At 37.8% G+C, this 22,041-nt stretch overlaps 1 protein-coding gene across 1 annotated transcript in view; it reads right to left on the reverse strand.

Annotated features, from left to right (window-relative positions):
* DIAPH2 (diaphanous related formin 2) overlaps positions 1 to 22,041 on the reverse strand; it is a 346,935-nt gene that overhangs the window by 148,870 nt on the left and 176,024 nt on the right. Inside the window, exon 24 of the mRNA XM_081897572.1 lies at positions 19,439 to 19,564. Coding sequence (XP_081753698.1) covers positions 19,439 to 19,564 — 126 coding nt within the window. The remainder of the gene's footprint in view (positions 1 to 19,438; positions 19,565 to 22,041) is intronic.

Genomic DNA, 22,041 nt, shown 5'->3' on the forward strand with positions numbered 1-22,041 from the left:
TCAGCACCATGTTTTCATAGTGGCCTACAATATACCTATGGGAATCCTGCACACTGGACCCAAGGGCAACAGCATTCTCCACTTGTATGATTTCTAGCAACTAGTATTCATACACATATTATCTCTGATACTGAAAGCAGCATTCTACCAACATTTTTCTCCATGCTTACATCTTTCACAAAAAAAGAGAAGCAAATATATGTGGCGCCCCTTATAAAAAGACCAGTCCTGTTGGCATCCTAAAATGTTGGTTCTATATTTTATAATATTTAGGAGAAACACAGAATTGTAGAGTTCGAAGCGACCCTAGAGTCATCTAGTCTGATCCCTTGCAATGGTGGACTTTTATTTCTAACATGCTCATGTTACTATTTATTTTCTTTATTAAGGAAAAATATAATTGTGCATATAATTCAAATGAATTAAACAATACCGGTTAAAATACAAAGATTTAGATTCATTAAAGTGTTTAGGCAGCCCATAAGATTTAAATTTCAGTTACTTTTCGTGGTGGCCACAAATAACTGTAATTTCTGTTTATGAATTAATTAGAAAACAACCTGCAAATATATGGCAGCAAAGAATTTATCAAACACAAAATATGGTAAGAACAATGGAACTCTGGTGTACTTTCCCTGGACAGTTGATTAGTAAAAAAAATCTGCCACAATAAATAGAGAAAACCTCATCAGTAAAATATGGGTAGAACAAATAAATAAAATGCTTATTTATGATACAGCATGCAACTTAATATTGTGTTCTGCTTTCACATTAATTAAACATGACTATTTGGATAACACTAAAAAACATGTCACAAATTGCTTACTAAAAATGATGAGAATCTGGCACAAATGCCAAGCAATCTGGGAACAGGACCCAATGGCTTTTTCAACCAGTGCCCTTGTCAATCAAACTCTAAACCCAAGAGCAATTTTCTCATCCTGATAGACTTGGTTCTCTCTTTTCAAGTTTTTTAATTCTTTTTTTTTTAAAAAAAAATATTATTTATTATATTTGCTTCATAAAATTTATACATTGCTTGATTGTAAAAAGTCTCAATGTGGTTTACAGAAAGATAAAACAATAAAATCAAGAAAAAATGCAACCATGCTTTAAAAGAAATAGGTTCTGAGTCAATAGTTTTGACAGTCACCACTTCGGGCCCACAATTTGACAAGTGGAAAAATTATCTGAAACATCAAATCCCTATCAGCCCTCTATCCCAACAGTGACTGAGTGTCACTAGGTTATAGCCAAATTCTTAATTTTAACATTTCTCTACTCATCCTATGCTCAGGTCTACGCACTGATAACCTCTATGTTAGATTACAGAAACACATTATATTTTGAGTTGCTTCTGAAGATGATATGGAAACTTCAGCTGATGCAGAATTCAAAGAGCCAGGTTGCTCACTGGAGCAAAACAGTTGAGCATATAACACCAATCCTCACTTCACTGCACTGGCTGCCAATTAACTTCCAGGCCCAATTCAAAGTGCTGGTTTTGACCTATGAAGCCTTAAGCAGCTCAGGACCACAATACAGTCGTACCAAAGTCCGTTTGACTTCCAAACTGGTTGAAAACCAAATTGTGACTTCTGACTGGCTGCAGGAAGCTCCTGCAGCCAATCAAAAGCCGTGGAAGCCCCGTCAGACATTTGGGTTCCAAAAGAACATTCGAAACCGGAACAATTATTTCCGGGTTTGTGGCGTTTGGGAGCCAAAACGTCTGAGTTCCAGGGCGTTCGGGATCCAAGGTACGACTGTACCTCAAGGACTGTCTCTTCCCATATGAACCACCCTGAATCCTGCAATCATAATCGGAGGACCTTATTCATGTACCTCCTTCACAAGAGGTCCAGAGGGCTGGCAACATGAGAATAGGACTTTTTGGTGGTGGTTCTCCATTTGTGGAACGCTCTCCACAGGGAGGTTCATCTGGTTCCATCATTATATATCTTTAGAAATCAGGAAAAAAAATTCCTGTATAACCAGGCCTTTGGCTTGTAACTAAACTTTCTTTAGATGATTGGTGGACCCTCCTGGGCAGTTTTTTGTGAAAAGGGGCACTTAAGCTGCAAAGGGAGGGGGGAAATGACTGAAAATTACTTCCCTCCCTGTTCCACTACCAGAAGCTGTACCATCAGCTGAGTGACCTTTATAACAGTAGTGTGGTTATGGCTAAACTTCTTAACTTTAAGCAAGGGAGTATTTATATATTTTTTTCCATAAAAAAGAAATTAGCCTATTACAATAAGGTCTTTAGCATACAATTGTCTCCAGTAAAAATCCCCCCCCCCAAAAAAAGCACAGCAATTTTCCTACATTATGCTCTAGTGAATATACATGTAAGATACAGGTTCACGGCACACAAGCAGAGTTGTCCTCACTCTGCCTAAACAAAGGTGATAAATTAGAACTTTTAAAGAATACTAATAAGAAAGCCTAAATCTCAATAATTCCTTTTGAATTAAGCCATGCCCAACATCCTGTGAAATAGGTGCCCTTTTCACCTTACTCAGCACCACCAGCTCTACAGCAGAAGCACTGCAGCATCTTTGCCCTGAACACCATATTGGATAAATGTTTAGCTAATGTTTTTACCATCAAGACTCTAGCAAAGTAATTCCATTTTGCAGCACACAAGTGCTTCATATGATCAGATGTCCATGGAAACCCTTGTGTATTCATGTAACCATAAACTCAAACAAATGCGCAAGATATAGTTGTAATAATATGATGTGAAGCAATGTCAGAAATAACATCTACTACTAAGACACAATCAGACTAAACTATTTTGTGCTAGATTAAGATACTCTTAAGTGAAGGCAGCTGCTGTTTTTCTCATCTCCCTACTCATATTACAATACCCTCAATAAACTAAAAGGGCATACAAATAATTTAGACTATTAATTGTAATTTGAATGCAGCGACTTAACTCATCCTAGAAAATAGTCAGAGTGGCATTCAGTTTACATAGGGTAAAGGTTCAAATGACCCAATTTACTATGAAGGTGGCTTGATCTGGAGTTTTTAAAAAGTTGTCTGTTTCTACTATAGCTGTCTCAGTTGCTTATTAGAAATCAGAAGAAGAAAATTAGTGTCAAAATTGCATAGAAAAACTACACTTTCAGTGTCTCAACCAACTGACCCCTCCTACCTCTAAAGACTGTTCTGTTGGCAAAAGTGGCTTTTGAAAACAGCAAAAAAAGGGAGAAAAGGTTTACTATGAGTTGAAAAAACAAACTTACATTTTCAAAACTTTCATTAGAGGTAAATAGTATCTCAAAGTAGCCATTAATTTTAATGGGAATAGCTTTGTTTTAATTTAATTGCAGAAAATGCTTTATCTGCACTTTAGGACAGAATGTAAAATGCAATAAAGTCATTAATTATGAAAACTAGAATAATCTTGAGGAAGAAGCTAGTCTTACTTTTAGAGTTTTTTCATTTAAAGCTGCACTATATAAAAATGTAAAACATTATCCCACTTAAAAGAGGGATAATAAAATGAAAACACTTAAACATTATTTAATTTTATACCTTTTAACTTACAAAAATATTACAGGTGTATATGCAAAGTGGTCATAGCTGTATTTGAATTGGCAAAAGGCCTTAATTCAACTCATCATCTCAGCTTCTTAGGTAATGAAAAAGCAATCAGCTGGAAATTTATGAGACTTCACGAAGTCCGAAAGGCTCTGTGTTGCCTTATTTGTTGTAACATGCTTGACAGCTTATTTTAAAGAGAAAAAAACCTATAACCCACCTTTCATTGTACATGTAAATGTTGTTGATTATACAACATTGTATGCTGGTTTCAAGACTTAACAGCCAAGGAGAGAAGTATCAAGTTCACAAATATTACCCGTTGCTGAGCCCCAACACAAGCTGACAAAGATCTACCTTCTTCAAAGAATGTCCTTTTCCTCATATCAGATACTTGCAGAAAAGAATAAGCACAAGTACCTTCTTAGCTTCCTGGATCAAACCAACCAACCCTGGTATTTGTGTCCTATTTGAATAACTAGAAAGAACAGACTCAGATAATTATGGAGTAACCATGCTGGGAGTATCACAGGGCGAGATGAAACAATTAACAACCATTTTTAAGTAATGTAAAATCTGCCCTGATTAACTGAGTAAAGATTTTTTAAAATAACAATAATTAATATACGTACTTATTAAAAAATTTAAGCGTATGTATATTAGCAAAACATCTTGATTTATTTTGTTTAGGCAGAATATTATGCCAGAGGTAACCTGGGTTGCACCAAAAGCCTTTATTTGTTGTTGTTGTTGTTGTTGTTGTTGTTGTTTAAATGATAGAGAAAATCTCTGAACAATCGAAAAAGCTCACTTAAAAACTTTTCAATGATAAAATAACTCATTACTATACAACAATGAACACTGCATCTCTCTCGTTTTTTTAAGAAAACAAAAACACCCCAGATTCATGGCCAGAAACTATAATTGAAGTTCTTCCTAACCAAGGATCCTTAATTATTCCAGTCATAGTGATAGATTTCTTTACTAAACCAAGATGCCAATAGATGATCCTCCATAACTGAAAGGGTTTGAGTAGCAAGAACCCTTTCAATAAATGAATCCTGATGGCAGATTTAAAGAATGGTTTGACACCCTATATAAGGACCCAACAGATATATTTTTGTTAACAATTATTTGTCAAATGCATTAAGATTACAGAGCAACACATGTCCAGGGAGCCCATTATCTCTGTTGTTGTTCGCATCTTTTTTAGAACCAACAGCAAGGTTGAGAAGAACCAACCAAAGGATCCATGGATTTAAGTTAGGGTTGAAAGAATTCAAGATTTCACTGTATGCAGATGATGTAGCATAATTTTTTTTAAAAATCAGAAACATCAATACAAAATACATGGACTTTAATAAACACCTTTCAAGCAGGATCCAGTTACAATATCAATAATACTTAATCAGTGAGTTTCAGAATAAACCCGACAACTCAAGTGGTAAATATCTTCCACAAAGACTTTGGATTTCAATTAAAAATAGAGCAATAAAATACTTAGGGGTTTTGTTGCACCCACATTCACAAATAACCACTGATTACAACTACAATAATAAAAGCACACAAATAGATGATCTTAAAAGGTGGCAGACACTACAACTTTCTTGGGTGGGTACAATATCGGCTATCTCTATGAATATTCTACCCTGCTATTCTGCTATTCTTACTATCCAAAACTTAATTCTCTACAGAAGAAGATACTAAAATTTATATGGTCAAATAAACCAAACAGGATAGCAAATAAAGTCATATCAGAAAATAACATATAGAGGCATTGGAATACCAAACTTAATAGGATATTATGAGGCAGCATCTTAACAATTCTCGATTCAGCTAGTAGGAACTTTACAATACACAATTAAAGAAACACTTTGGTATAAACCTAAGAGAAAGAGACATGATCCATAGGTTTAGTCCTCTACAAAAGCAATTTATAAACTCTGGTTTCATGCTTTCCAAATTTTCTCCAATGATTTCAGTTTTAAAAAATGGTTTCACAGGCAACCAATTTTAATCATTTTTAAGTTTTTGTTCAGGATCAAATTACTTCATATAAACAGGCAGCAATAGCAAAATGAAATTCTTGCTGTGAATTTCTATGCTCAGGGCTTGGTTTATTTGGGGGGATTTAGCTATCCGCCCCTCACTCACTGCCACACCACATAAGGAATAGTTAAGTGCTATATATTTTAATTCACAAAACTATTTGTTGAGCCTTTAAAGCTCAACTCTTTAAAGATACTCTTCCTTGGAGCCCTTTCACTTCACGTATCACCTTCCACCCTCCAAATATTCCTCCTGGAATACTGTGCCCAGTTCTGGGTATCACAATTTAAGAAGGATATTGACAAGCTGTAATGTGTGCGGAGGATGGTAACCACAAGGGTCTGGAAACCAAGCCTTATGAAGATCAAGGGAGCTGGGTATGTTTAGCCTGGTAAAGAGGAGATATTATAGTCAGTGGAGTTTTTTCCAGCAGGAACTCACCAGAACACTGTTCCGGCACCATTGCAAGAGAACAAGGGAGGTGTTCATGGTGAGTTCTGGCAACTCCTTTTCTAGAAAAATAGCACTGATTATAACCATCTTCAAATATCTAAAGGGATGTGGCACGAAAGATGGAGCAAGCTTGTTTTCTCCCTCTCAGAAGGGTAGGACCCATACTAAAGAATTCAAGTTACAAGAAAGGAGATTCCAACTAAACATCAGAAAGAACTTTCTGACATTAAGAGCTGTTCAACAGTGTAACGGTCTCCCTCAGGAGGTTGTGGACTCTCTTTCACTGGAGGTTTATATAAAGATTGGATGGCCATCTGCCATGGATGCTTTAACAGAGATTCCTGCATTGCATGCGGTTGGACTAGATGACCCTCAAGTTCCCTCCCAGCTCTGCAAGTCTATGAAACAGCTCTGTACTGAAGCAAAAGAAATGCACAATGTTGGTCTGAAGTGCATATATATGATATATCAGCATATTATTTGAAACAATAAAAAGGAACTTGTAAATGAAAGTACAGGGTACGATAATATTTCTTTAGACATGTTAAAGCACACATAATGTATTTTATAGGAGACACATTTAAGCCGTTTTAATACTTGAAAATCAAGATATGTCTCATAGGACAGCAAATAATTTAATCTGATGAACGTAAGATTTCCATGCAACCTTTTGCATCTTAGAAATCCAACTTAATTTACGCATTAGTTCAAGTTACCAATACTTTCTAGAAGAACAAAGGATAAAATATAGAGTAAGAATACAATCATTCCTGGTTATTTTAGAAATCCACATCCTGAATGACTTTCAAAGATGTTTCAGCTGCCATTTCACACGTGTAAATTTGTATGGTATTTGTCATCATCTCACATTTAAGTATTCCTTCATTACATTTATGTGAACAGCGTGTTTGCTCTGGGGATTGAAAGGGCAAATTTTAGATATTTAGATATTTTATTATTCCCTGTCCATTTTTCAGCTCTCCCGAGGCTTCCTATTATTGCTCTATCCACCCTACTGTTTGCATTATCTGCAAATTTAATTAAAGTTCTCTCTAGCTTTTTCTGCAGATCTCATATAAAGGACTTAAATAAAGTTGGTTCCAACATGGATCCCAGAAGTACCCCCACTAAACATGTCAGGGTAATAATATATTGCTGTTCATTACCTTTCTTTTAGGTTCCCCCAATTTCACTTTATAATAAAAACAAATTAAAGACTCCACTTATTTTGACCATCCACATTAACAAGTGCTACATGATAATATTACTGCTTTTATTCATAGTTAGCTAGGAAGTAATAGTGGCTGTAGATTGAGACCACAAATCTAAATGCAACCCACCAGCCATTTGATTGATAATGCACCTCTATTTGCAGTTAAAATAGGGTTTAGTCTATGGCTGAAGAATTGCTGCTGCAGGACATGGCAAAAATGTGCAATGATATATGTTGTATTAGAATCCACTCAGACCAGAATACATCAGGTATTTAAACCTGTTGTTGATTATATTTATTCAAAATATTTATGCAGTTATTTAATAAAGAATGGGAAACAGTGTTTCTACATACTCAACCCCCTTTCCTCCAGGTATCTAGAGTACCAGTCCTTTCCCCTTGCTTCCCTTTCAAGCATTCTCTTCTAGCGGTCTTCCTCGTTCCAACTCTCCCCAACATTCAATCTCTCTCTCTCTCTCTCTCTCTCTCTCTCTCTCTCTCTCGTTGTTCTTATGCTTCTATCACTCACTTTGTTACAAAGAGGATGCCTGGGTTCATGTAAAACAAGTTTAACAATAGATATAAAGATCAAATCATAGAGAAGTAGAGTATGTGTGTTTTGCTCTCTTAGCCCTGGTTCCTGTATTATATTGCAAACTAGAATTTTTAAGAAGAGTCATAACTCAGTGGTAAAGCATCTGCTTTGCATGAATAAAGTCTCAGGTTCAATCCCTACATTTTCAGGTAATACAAGGGAAGAGTCTCTATAGAAACCCTGGAAAGCTGCTACCAATTATTGTGAGCAATACTCAGCCTAGCTAGACCAATAGACTCAGCATAATGAACAGATTATAAACTAATTGATAGAACTACATATGTAATTAACAGTCATGCACATCTCATCATTTCAAAGCTGCATATCTGTTTGTAATCTTTTTCAAATAATGCAACTTTATCTACTCCCTTCTCCACTGTATCTTCCAAACTAAGATGCGTGAAAGGAAGATAAAATAAGAAATTCATTCCAACTTACTCATACTTCTGCTGTTATGAAGACTATGTGTGTGCTTTTACAGAACAGAGTGCAATAGCTGCTACTGTGCTTGGGGTGCTTTGAGGTAACTTATGCCAAATAGATTAAGTTTATGTGGGAAGACAACACCTGAGGAATGAGATGTGGAACAAAGATAGGCTGGATCAAGTGCAAGTTTAGCTGAGACGAGACAAATGGCAATTTAGGAAGAAACACAATATCCTCCAATCTAGTGGGGCTTTCTTCAAAGCAGTCTGTACAGCATAGTGGGGAGGGTACAGATAGAAGTTGGTATTTATTAGGAGAACTTCTACTACAGGCAAGTATAAAGCAGCTCACTGGACCACATACTATGGTGGTCACAATCCAACCAAAACCCTGTTGGCATCCATCTGTCTCAAGAGACAATGGAGTGCACCTCTGGGGGTGAAGTTAAACCACTGGAGAATCAAAGCTGTCTCCTGTGTGGTTTTTGCTGCATTAGCAGCACCTAAGTGATTTCTCTGGGGCACAAGCCTGGACAGTGTGTATGGAAGTCCTAGGCTGCTCAGACAACATGCCCCCTCCTCGACCTCACTGTTATGGTCCAAAGGAAGGCAGAGTGATTTGCTTGGCACCAGGAGTTGCCAGAAGGAGAAATAGAAGGTACCATCCAACTCTCCTTAGCCTTTTCTTCAGTTTATAGAATCATTTGTGTTAGAATATAAAAGAAGTTGCTGCCCATCTTTTAGTTGATCAAAACGGTTTCAAGAAATGTAATCAACTATACATTACTGGAGAGTATTTTTGTGCGGTACGTGCACATATTATGTGTACACAAATACAGTGGTACCTTGGAAGTCAAACAGAATCCGTTCCGGAAGTCCGTTTGACTTCTAAAATGTTTGGAAGCCATGTAAGCCCCATCGGATGTTTGGGTTCCAAAGAACGTTTGCAAACCGGAACACTCACTTCCGAATTTGCAGCATTCGGGAGCCAAAATGTTTGACACGCAAGGTGTTCGGGACTTTATTCATTCAAAAAAATGCACCCAGAATTACAATACAACTAGAAATAGTTTTGTAAAACTAAAGACTTTCTAGTCATTTAATAAAATGTAGGACAAGTAAGTAGAGAATTCCTATGACTCACTGAAAGTGTACTTGATAAAAAGGCACAGCTCAGATGTGGGTGGATATGATATTCCCTCCTGCATGATATCCTTAATCATAGCTGGCAAATCTTGTGTCTCTTAATTTAACTACACAATTATAATGTTTCCAGTTTCACCAGGGGACGAAGGCAAATAAACAAGGGGCAATAAGCTCTGGAAGAATCTAATGTCAGCTAAGATCTCTACACAATGTTGTTAAATCCTACCTAAATGTATGTTTAATTTCACTGTCATGGAACTGTTAAGAATGCAAATATACTTAGTTTTGCTATTAGACTTCTACTCAGATTTTATCAGAAACGTGTTTCTTTCTCTATTAATTACAGTGAGTTCCAAAAATGGTAACCAGTAATATTTTTGTTAAAGGTAGTGCCCCTCCTCTTGCTCCTACTTCCACATACATATATTGGCTATTAACTGTAAAAAAAAATTATATTACTATACTTGACCACCTTTCTTATCTCAGCAACTGTTTGCTCACATGCAAATATTCACAGCAGGATGCTATGAATGAAGAGTCATTTTAATTGTGTCTATGGTACACTGTGCATGTACAGTGCCTGCTTCCAATCAAATGTGGGACCCCTCCTACGGCTATAATTATAAATTACTTTGGAAAGTCATATTGCTCTTAGAGCCAGTTTGCTACACATCACAAAAGATTCCTAAGCAAGAAATGAAACAACACCCCCATTCAGAAAATTATGTGCATCACAGTCACAATATTTTGTACATCAACATCCCTCTGCAAGTCTCCCCACCCCAAGAAACCCAAATCCTTTGCAGGGGTCAGCAGACTTACTTAACACTGTGGGCTGTTTTCCTATGGGGAAGAGGAAAACTGCCTCAAACTGAGCAAAATATCCTTATACTAGTTGAGCGCCACAAATCATCCTGTATGATACAACCCAAAGGATTCTGTTGGTCCCTCACCTTCTGGAAAGACTTTTGGGTGGCAGAAGAGCGCAGGGAATTTCAGGGGAAATGGGAAGGAGAGATTACTGAAAAAGCTGCCTTCTGTTCACACAGGCATTGAATACAAAATTCCTCAAGCTTACCTAAACATAGCACTACTTTAAATGCTTCCCATGTTGCTGTCTTTCCCCTAGCATTGTCCCTAACAGTGTCCCCCACTAAGAAACCACATTAAAATAACCATAGGAGAGTAAAATGTAACTTTTTGTTTACAGTGTCTACCTTCTCAGCTTCACAATTATACCAGGAAAAAAATACATAAAATTATACAGCCATGTAATACACTGAGCCAAATGCTGCCATATTAGTATTTGTCATAACATATTTTTATATATTTCCTAATATATTCCTGTTCATCCAGCCATAAGTAAATGTGATAATGATTTACGCTACAAGGAGAAAAGGTATTTTGCTGGTCTTATTCTCATCATCATTACGTGAAAGAAAGAAAAGAAATAAGCTTGGTTCAGATGGAATTCTGCACATGCCCTGAAGCTAAATATATAATTTGGCTTTGCTCTGAGCAAAGAGAATATAATTGTGAAGGACAAGGAAAGCCATTATTGTGTAAGTCTGTGAGAATCCCAGTAAATGCCTGCCATAATCAGGAGGTTGCATCTGGCCTCAGTTAATTCCAGAATCTAGTAGCACATCTAACTCAAACAACACTCAAATCAAGTCAAACAACACTCTCAAATCAGTCAGTAATCTTCCACTGGGAATAAATAGCCTACCACACCCTAATTAAATAAAACATACTTCTATATTCTCTGAGAAATGAGAATGGCATAATTACCTCTCCTTGTGCACAGAAGCATGTCCTAAACAGTATATTGTTTTTTGCTTTGTTTTTATATAGAGGCAAATATCCAACTAGGTTGTTTAGGGGCCAAAACATTTAATCGGGCTGCTGGTGCCCCACACCCTTAATTTTAAAATATATATATATATAAATTTAATGTAAATTGTACTTATTTTAAGTGTGTTATTTTTGTAAGCTGCCCTGGGACTACTTGATGAAAGGAAGAATATGTTGGCAGGTAATAAATATATAATACAGCCCCCTCCCCACCCCAGTACAAGAACAGAAATGAGAGGGAATCCACTCGCCCCTATAAAAAACAGAATGGCAAGATTCCATGCTATATTTCAAGGGTTACATATACTCCTTTGAATCAGGGTGCATCACAAGAGATTGAGCAACACATTTTAACAAGCAAGAATAGCTATAACAAATGTTTGTAGAGACTTATGCAATGAATCTGTGGTATTTTTCTTCCTGAAAAAAATTCAGGAAGAAAATTCTTCTTCTTTTTTATTCATCAGCTATAGTGGAGAGAAAAACACAAATCTACCTACCAAGGGGCATGCTGGAGAGTTTCCTAATCCTAACTGACTGGTAGAGAAAGTTTTACTCCAGGAAGAGGACTCAGTGTATCAGATCAGCAGGGCATCATTAACACACTGACAAGGAATACTGACAGAATGTTAATGACATTAACACCCCATCAGCTATCAACACCTGGGATTTCCTCAAAGCTCATTATGGAGAAATAATTCACTTAAAGTATGTTGAGATGCTATTCCTGCACAGCACATTTCCCTTTGCAGTCAAGTCTAAACGAGATGAGGATTACATTGCTGCCTTATAACCAACATTAAAATCTGAACATATTCTACACTACAGCCTTCCCAGAAGTGAGTGAAAGGGATAAAAAAGCCAAGATAGTCTTCTCTGCTAAAATGTCATAGTAAATAAGGAGAGGGCTTGATGGTTTTTCTATAGATGTATTTCTTAACACTTAAAAGGGTTTGGGATGAATACTTCAATGTCTGCTACAAGGAAATACATCAATCGTATATGATGTATAATGAGTTGGACCCAAATATTCCTGCCCCCATTTCATTGGAGGAAGATTCCTTCAACTGGAGGAAATGAATCTTCACTTTAAAGTATATCAATCAATAAAGTCTACCTCAGAGAATTATTTAAGAATGTATCTGATTACTCAAGTTCTTGTACTTTGATCCAGACAACTGTTTTAGACACCCTCAAATACATAAGAATATCTAGTTTTCTGCTAACAGTTTCATGATACATTAGATTAGGAGTTGTTTTTTGTTTGAAATTTGATGCTGGGTGCCAGTTATTGTAAATATGACAATCACTTTTAAGAATCTTGATTAATTGACAATAGAATGGCTTATTAACACTACTTCCCATTATGATGCTCTATCACCCTGATATCTGGGCACTTAAATATCACTCTCTATATCCTGTTCAGGGCTACAGGCTTCTTGGAACAGGAGCCTTACAGTGTTGTTTGGGGTTTGAAAATGACATCATTTCAGTTTTATTTCCCAACTTCACTCACTACATGTCTTGGGACTTGTTTTGGGACTACAACTCCCATCAACCCTAGCTAATAGGACCAGTGGTGAGAGAAGATGGGATCTGTAGTCCCAAAACATCTGGAGTGCCAAGTTTGACTATGCCTGGGTTTATCTATGTTTGATGTCATAAGCCCCACTGAGATGTCATGGTGGGACTGGTCAGAGGAGGAGGAATATGATGACAGTATGGAACTTGATCATGGGGAGGGGCCCACCAATCTTGTAGGTGTTGACCTTATCTCTGGGGAGGGTCTGAGTACCTTGTTGGGGGAAAAACCTGCCTCACTGGGCATCTCAAGCTTCAAGGAAGAGCTGCTCAAATTGGCCCCAGTTTCACCTCCTACCAGTGAAGCATTCCTCCTCAACCCCACAGATGTACCACAGACTACATTCAACAGTGAATGTAGTGTCAACCCCACCACTGTCTCCAAGGATGTGACGCCAGTTGTTCTGGTGTTAACAGACCCAGTCTACTCACTTGCTTGCTCAGTCCCATGGTTCGGGAATCAGACCCATTGAAATGAATGTGCCCACCCAGCTCTTCAAAAGGAGATCTCAAGGGGCATGTCCAGTGTTTGGGGAAAGTCTTAGCCTACACCTAGCCATGAACTCTACAGCTAATTTACACACTTTGTAACTTGATATATGTTTGGGTATTCTGGAATAATACTTTTGGAAATAATTGTACGGAGAGTCTGAGTACTATGCCCACAAATGGGAGAAGTGAAGCTTTTCTACTTGCTTTCCCACTGTGGAGATAAGAGTATAGCACGAAGCGAAATATCTGTTGCCCTTTTCAATTATCTGAAATATCCTCTCCACTTAGAAATATAGCAATAGTTCCAAATCTATGTTGGATTTCAATTGTTTTGTTTTCCCATCAGATATTAATGTTCTTATCCAAAAGTATATTATCTCACAAACTAAAGGACTGAGGGGGACAGTTAATTTAGTGCAATAAAAACTAAATGGTACAGTTTTATTTAACTGTGCTGGCTTCCTGTTGAAATGTGTAGTATTCATGTCTCAAGTTTTATTATTGGTAATTACAAAATTACGCAATTATCACAAAAAGATCTCTGACTCTCATAGTGCAACTGGTAAGTTACAACGCAGCCTTTCTTTAAGTAATAGAATATTGCAGAGAAATGAGCTACAAGTCATATATAATGACTTTACTGGTGGATCACAATTTGTACAGAAATATAAAAGCAACACATGGTTCCAAATAGTGAATTAATTTAATCATTATATTATTTATGTATTTAAAGATCAGTTATTAGGCTCTGTGAAATCCTAATATTAAGTTCTTTGAAAATATTTTGCTTTTTTCTTTAAGAGAAGCACAGAATAAAAAAGCCCTCACAATTTCCTATCCCATGTGGACAAACAGTTACACTTTGGTGACAATAATGAAGAATAACCAGCCATCTGTAACTTGCTGATATAGAATGCAGAGGACTTTCATTTTAAAATGCCTTAATTACCTGCAGAAAGAGAGAAACAATATAAGAAGTCAAAGCCAAGTTCACAAGGCTCTGAAATTGCTTTTCTTTTTCTAAATTATCAAAGCTAGGCTTCTCAGTGTTGAATGTTTCCAGGATGATTTTAGCAGAAGCCTTATTAAAGGAAGAGTTTGCTCAAGCAGAAAAGCAGGCAGAAATTGCCAAAATCCTGGTGGCAAACCTAATTGAGCTTCCATTCACAGAACAGAAGCATACCTGCACAGTCCATCCCAAGAACAGTTTTATGCAGTTAAAGAGGAAAATTGTGAGGTGGTCCACATGTCAACAAAGAATCACTGAAGTGAAACATGACATCCTAGTAACCATTTTCTTTTGCCTTCCGATCCCTAATCTAAAACAAGAATCAAGTAACACAGTGGTAGTTACTGGCTACATTTCTGCATAACCCCTGTTAACAACAGATTCTAATAAAACAGTTTCACAGAGATGTCTGAGGCCAAACTGTCAGAGAGGTCAGGGCCGGGGCTGGACTACCTATGATGCGGACTGAAGCATCCACCTTGAGTGATGGAACCCTGAGGGAAGAACTGCTGCCAGAGTCACACAGTTGTGGTGACTTCAAGCAAGATCTTATGAAACTCTTGTAAGATCTTGCCAGAAGCTGCTGCCACTGTACAACACCAGTAAGCAAAGCTTTGCCGGGAGTAGGTGGGGGCACACCTAACACTTTCACCTCAGGCAGTAAAACAATATAGGCTGTCCCTGGTTTAGGTTGTCTTATTGCATTTTGCAGGTGAGGGCTCATACATATGATTAAATGCTCCTACATAAACAAAAGAACAAGAACAAAAAAATATTAAGAAAGCTCATTTTCTATGTGTGTGGATATTTTTTTTATCAGGAGAACCCCTACTGGCAGCATGAAGTGGTGGTGTCATCCAGACAAAGGTATAATTCCTCAGTGAAAATTAAACCTAAGAACACTTCTTTTCCCAATACCTCCAGGAAGAACCAAAGGTGGCCATGCAAGCTTCACATAGCTAACTTCCTCAAATGAATGCCAGTATCACTGCATTTCAACATATCCTGTTTAAGAATATACAGCACCTCAAATGTTACTGTTTCTGGATCATGCATTGCCACAAGACAGCTCCCTGGTTTCAAAAGATATGTGAATTACAAAAATCAGTAGGGATGACTATTCATTCCATTCCATCAAGCAACAGCAAATGAGAAGTGGGGCAGATCCATTTTCTAAAACTATTTCCATTCAAGCTGGTCCTTAAAGGTAAAGGGACCCCTGACCATTAGGTCCAGTCGTGACCGACTCTGGGGTTGCGGCGCTTATCTCGCTTTATTGGCCGAGGGAGTTCTGAGACTCTCTGAGGGAGATTATTCTAGATCTCAATGAACCAGACCAGGAACTCCTACTGTCACAAGCATCTTCCATACTCATCATTCCTAACCTATGCAGAAGGGAAAAGGTGCTGAAAGCCTCAATCTCAATAGGAAGTGATCTGACCATGACAAGGGAATGATGTCAACAATATCCCCCACCTTCAGATCACCCTCTTCCTGCCCAGTTGAGAAAGGATCGTATTGTGAATAATTATTGGCGTGACGTGGCTAATTACTTTACGATCCCAATTAGCCCTTTGCAACGGTCCGGTACGCTTCCTCAAGCTGCGCCAATCTGCTCCGTTCCGTCACGCCTAGCAGAGTAAAAACACAGCGGAAAAGCTGTTGTTGCTGCTGCTGCTTAGATCCAGACAAACACATCAGGCACTTGTTTGTCCATTTATCAGTTCTTTATTGCGACATATCTCAGAAATACACTCCAGGACTCCTTGCAGCCATAGCTACTAGCTTCCTTCTCCCTCAAAGACAAAGAGACAGAGAGAACTCCTCCCACCTTCCAAACTTAACGTCAGAACGTGAGTCGTCACTCAGAACATCTTAACCCTGTAAGTTCTGAATCCCAACACGTATAGTGTGTGACCTGCCACCTGCATGTGGCCTGCGACCTGTTGGGAAAGCCCCATGATTATCATGGCATCCATGAACTCTTGAGCCACCCTAGAGCCAGTCACCTCAGCATGGATGTTGAAATCCCCCAGAAGTAGTAGTCTGGGAGTCCCCAACACTGCCTCTCAGACCAGCTCTGTCAGCTTAAGCAGGGAGACTGCTGGACAGTGAGGCAGGCAGTAAACCAGCAAAATCTCTAATCTGTCCCAATTGCCCAACACACTCTAGATACCCCACGAAGTGGACAGAGAGCCTGGAGAGAGAGATGGAATGTCTATACACTACTCCCCCTCCCTGACTCTCAGGTCAGCCCTGAAGCTTCACTGAGTACCCAGGTGGGCACAGTTGGGCAAGACCAACTCCACCTTGCTCAGTCATCCAGGTCTCAGTGATACAGACCAGATTGGCCCCGTCATCCACAATCAGGTCATGAATGAGGAACTGACCTTGTATTCAACAGCGGCAGCCACATACCAGAGGGCTGGCTGATATAACAACAGCATTTCCCCAGTTTGGAGGAGGGGCTGGCACATGGCACAATCACTATCTGCCTGTGCTATGTGTCTCTCACCTGGCCTGTCCCACCATACCTCCCCCTACTCTGAACGACCATGATGCCCCCCCCCCGCTCTTCCCCACTCCCTTCTTCCCAGGCATATCCCGCAAAAAACCCTCAATGTAACAGTCTCTTCCTCCGGCCCCAACACATAAGACCTCCATTGAAAAAGCCCTCCCTGAATTCCACCATACTGGGCAATTATTGGCCAGTTTCCAATATCCCATTTTTGGGCCAGGTCCTGGAGTGTTTGGTAGCATCCCAGCTCCAGGAGTTTTTGGAGGATGCAGATTATCTATATTCATTTCAATCTCGTTTCAAGACTGGTTATGAGACAGAGACAGCTTTGGTTGCCTTGTTGGCTGGTTTGCACCAGGAAGTGGAAAGCAGGAGCGTGTCCCTGTTGGTTCTGCTGGACTTCTTGGAGGCTTTTAATACCAACCATCATGGTATCTTTCTGTGCTGCCTTAGTGGGATGGGACTTGGAGGCACTATTTTACAGTGGCTCTATTCCTTCCTAGAGGGGTGAATCCAGAAGGTGGTGCTGGGGTAGTCCTCTTCAATAACTTGGTCATCGGCCTGCTGGGTCCCTCGGGGTTCTGTTATTTTCCCCATACTATTTTAACATTTACATAAACTTGCTGGAACAGTTTGTCCAGAAGGCTGGTGTGCTGTTTATATTGTGATTGTATGTTTTTAATTCTATTAATGTTTGTTTTTTAATTATGGTTTTATCTATGTTATATGCCATTCTTTATCGGTAAGCAACCTTCAGTCCCTGTCAGGGAAAAATAGATAGATGATAGATAGATGATAGATAGATAGATAGATAGATAGATAATTAATGGTGATGATGATGCCACCAACTCCCTCCCCTAACTCCTGTGGAATGTACAGAAGGCTGGTGAGAACAGCAGGGATTTCTCTAATTTGCACTGGGGTTTTTGTCTATGAGAAAAATCACATTCCCTGTTTTTCTAAATCTCTGTTAAGTGTGATGTCAAGGTAAAAAACTATATTGCCAGGTGTAATCCATGACTAAGTTCTATTTGCTCCCAACTATTTGGTGCACTGATTTGTGGAAGACTATGTACAGGTTGGAAGGTGGTGGTGCTGAAACTTTTATTCTTTTCCTTGCAATATTTCCGCAGTATCCCTTGTAGAAAGGCACCAGCTAGAAAGCAGGCCTCTTTTTTCCCTTTCCTTTTTTGGCAGGGAAATGTAGAAACTTTCAACAACTATCTGTAGGCAGTGCACCCCAGAGAAATTTCACTCAAAAATGATGAATATTTCAGTGTATTTTGCCTCCTTTGTGTTTTAAAGATACACTCAAGGGGCAACCACCACATGTCTGGCCTAGACTCCTCAAAATTCAACAATAATAACTGCAGCGAATGCAGATATATAAAGTTGTTTGCATTAAAAATCTTTTTCAAGTATTTTTTCAGTATATGAAGAATCCATTAGGCAACAAAACAAGACCCTGTTATTAATGGTAGTAAGCAGCAAACTAAACTATGCATTAAAATGTGACATCACACAAATATTGTTTCTATCCTGTCAAATTTGTTTCAATGTTATGGTATAATTAATGCTTACAGGCAACAATAAAACTAAGAAATTTTTTTTTTAAAAAAATGCAATGACCTATACTTGGCATCTACCTTTCAGGCTAGAGGTGTGAAGAAGTGCAATGAAGTAAAACTATTTTATTAGCTGTGTTTCCAAGTTTTCAATTGCCATTGGACATAGGTTAAATCATAATAGTATAAAAGCAGCATCACTTAAATAGTAAGAATTTCTTACCTTACTTCTTTTGTTTCAAAACTAGGAAGGTGGAGCAGAAGTCCCAATCAGGTGACTCTACCTTGGACTGCAACAAAGTAATCAAAGTAAGTTGTCACTTTCAGTGCTGTCAGAAAGACTGCTGCTACACAGCTGTACTTCTTCCCAAGTGCATTATTGAAATATTGCATATCTGACCAGTAAGAGGAACATAAAATAAACCAAAAGCAAAACAGATGGAAGACTGTGGACTCAGCTATACAGCTGCAAATAAAACATTTTAAGTGTGTTGTTGTAAAATGCACTATACAAATGTGTCACTAGATGGCAATGGTGAGCTATGGTGAATTCAATATATTTTTCAAAACTTTTTTTTAAAAAAAAACATTTCAGTGTTTTTTTATATGTGTGTAGATTCCATCTGTGTCAAATGAACCACATTAAAAACCTGCTTTCTGCAATACCAATCCACAGAACATTATTATGAGAAACCTACAACACATGCAATTCGAGCACACCCAGAATCTTCCCTTATCAGAGAAGGTAAGATTGATGTAGGCTCTGCTCACAAGCCTCGTATTTGCACACTACCTAATGCACAATAGTTTGGTGTGATGTTTTAACTTACTACTAGTCATCCCCCAACAACACAAAATGGGAGGAAATGCATTTTGTGTAGTTTTTTCATGCAAAGCTTTTTATGCAAAAGATTCATAAAAATTAAAAATATAATGTAATTTGCATATTTCACTAGCTAACAAATACTGGTATTAATACGGAAAGGATATTATCATCTTCTCAACAAATTTATCATGCGGATCTTCTGTTTTAGGGAACTTCTTAATATCATTTTCCAAACGCTGTATCTGATGTTCCATGGAATCGAGGTTGCTTTTAAGACTCTGAGCTGAAACTGAGGGAAAATATGATAACTCAGAAACCAATTCTGGGTGTAGGAAAGAAAAGCAGTGTCAGAAATAAAATCCTTGAAAGCTGTGAGGATAATTCCATTAAAACGTGCTCCCATTTTTCTGAATTACTGCTCATAAAAGTTCTACTCTTCATGAAATAAGTGAGAATATATAATATAATATACCAAATCATCATGTTTAATGTGAGAATGTCACCATTTTATTCTGCCATTAGTTCAAATTAATCCATTTCTATTCAAATTTATTGATAGAAATGCTAATATTTCATTCCTTTAAATCTAATTTGTAGATTAAACAGCAACTAAGGTTCAAAAGAGATTCTATCTTAGTAATGCATATAGTTGGTTATATAAATGATTTAGAGAGAACTGCAGAAGAGCTCAAATATTTTTCTTCTTGCTCTGTAATATTCTGTATAGGCCTGTACCTATATGAGCTTTTTCCTGCACACATTTTTTAAAACATTGAGATAATACAAACTACTGATGCTTAAATTTCAGGTAAGCAAAAAAGGACATGCAATCCATGGGGACCACTTTTTAGTACAACAGTATATGTTACTCAAAGTTTTATTAAATCATATTTCTTTCCCTCTCCCCATTATCTGTAAGTGATTATAGGTGACCTTGTTAGTTCCTTATATACTGGGGGTTAGGTTAGAGAAATGGCCTCTTCGCTACTAACTGGAATTGGCTTTAAGTGCAGGTAAGCTTTGTTCACCATAATTGGTTTCAGTTAGTGGTACAGAGACCATATTCTAAACAAAGAACCAATAAATCTTTAAAGTTAGTCACATGTATAACACTAATAGATCGTGGACTGTTCCTGCATTATTTTAAGAAACTGGGAGTGAGGCAGGTTGGCAGTGAGGCTGGTCTACAGTCATGAATGAATACACTCTAGAATCTGGAATAGATTCTCTGATCTACTCTGGACATACAGAGAGAGCAATGCAGAAAGTGCTTGCTAATGTCACTGATACTTTGCTTCACTGGTAGAATACCTTGACAAAGTTAACACACAAGGAGGCAAACGGAGATGTCATCAGTGAAGCAAAACCTATTTCCTAAATTCCTGAAAGTGATGAGGAGGCAGAGACAAACGCACAAGGCCTCTCAGCTTTCATTTCATAACAGAAGTATAACTCTAGCCCTCACAGTTTCATAGAAAATATTTAAAATGTTATTGTGCCATGGAACCTACACAGTATTTTTCAAAACACAATGACTGTACAAGAATGTAAATATTACATTTGTGAGATATAATGATACTCAAACTGTCAATATGAATATGAAAGGGGCTTGAATTACAAAACAAACAAACAAACAAGGGACAAATAGAATCTAAGAACACAAAAGTTATGATGAAAGACTACAGGACTTTAAAAGTTTCTGCTCCAGTAATGCCTAAGCTAGTATCAGGGTAGGTGATCAGTGATTATGAAACTCATTTACAAAAGTATTTGGTACTGTTATCATAATCATCATCACACCATCATTACTAATTTATATTGTATTATCGGTGGAGCCTCAGAGAGCATAAGTGTACAATTTTCTGATCCAGGAAGCTTCTGATCAAAAATTCAGCACAGGGTGGGAAGGGGCAGAGTAAGGAAAGGGTAGTGGAAGGGGCTGAGTTGGGAAGCAATATAAGATTGTTTCAGTCATACAGTATAACATTGTTTTGATTACATCTTCTAAGAGTGTGTGTCTATGTGTGCTAACAAAGTCATGCTTGTGTACAAATGAAAACAACAACAAATAACCACTTCATGGGTGGAATTCTAGCATACTGGCAGGAATTAAGCTGGCTACTAGAGCAGACAAGAACACATTTGCTTGTAAACAAATGTGTTATCTGAATTGCTGTCTTGTTAGTGACCTTAAAAACCCATGCTGCATTTAGGGAAACTGAATGCTGTTTCCCTCCTCCCCACTTTCACCCCAATAATGACTTATTTCAAATTTGACAGATTATTGTCAAAATGAACAACTTTCATATCTTAGAGGACATAATATTGCAAGTTGTGTATTAACAAAGGCAAAAGGACAAAGACTGAATAATTGTATTTTGGTGAAGAAGAAACAGTGTTATTGACAAAGCTTTCCGCAATCACAATTGTAATCAGTAAGAGCTTCTGTTATTAAATTGCCCATTTTGCATGACCAATATGGCTGAAACATGTTCAAGGAGCATCTGTTATTTATTTCAAAAGCAAGTATAAAGCATCCAGAACTTTCATCTACCACACGAAGTGGTCCCACAAAAATAATATAATCAGCAGTGTCCAAAAAGAGTCCACTTGTAAATTTTATGCAAGTCTTGATTAATCATGTTGTCAAGTGCACTAGAGTAGGACTGAGGAATACTTCTGTGTCATGTGAGTGAAACATATATAGATAAAAAATAAATTAAGCCTGACTTCAAATATCAAAACGAGCAAATAAAAGCCATGGGA

Source organism: Podarcis melisellensis (genome assembly GCF_964234715.1).
Source record: "Podarcis melisellensis genome assembly, chromosome: Z".
Taxonomy (NCBI): Eukaryota; Metazoa; Chordata; class Lepidosauria; order Squamata; family Lacertidae; genus Podarcis; species Podarcis melisellensis.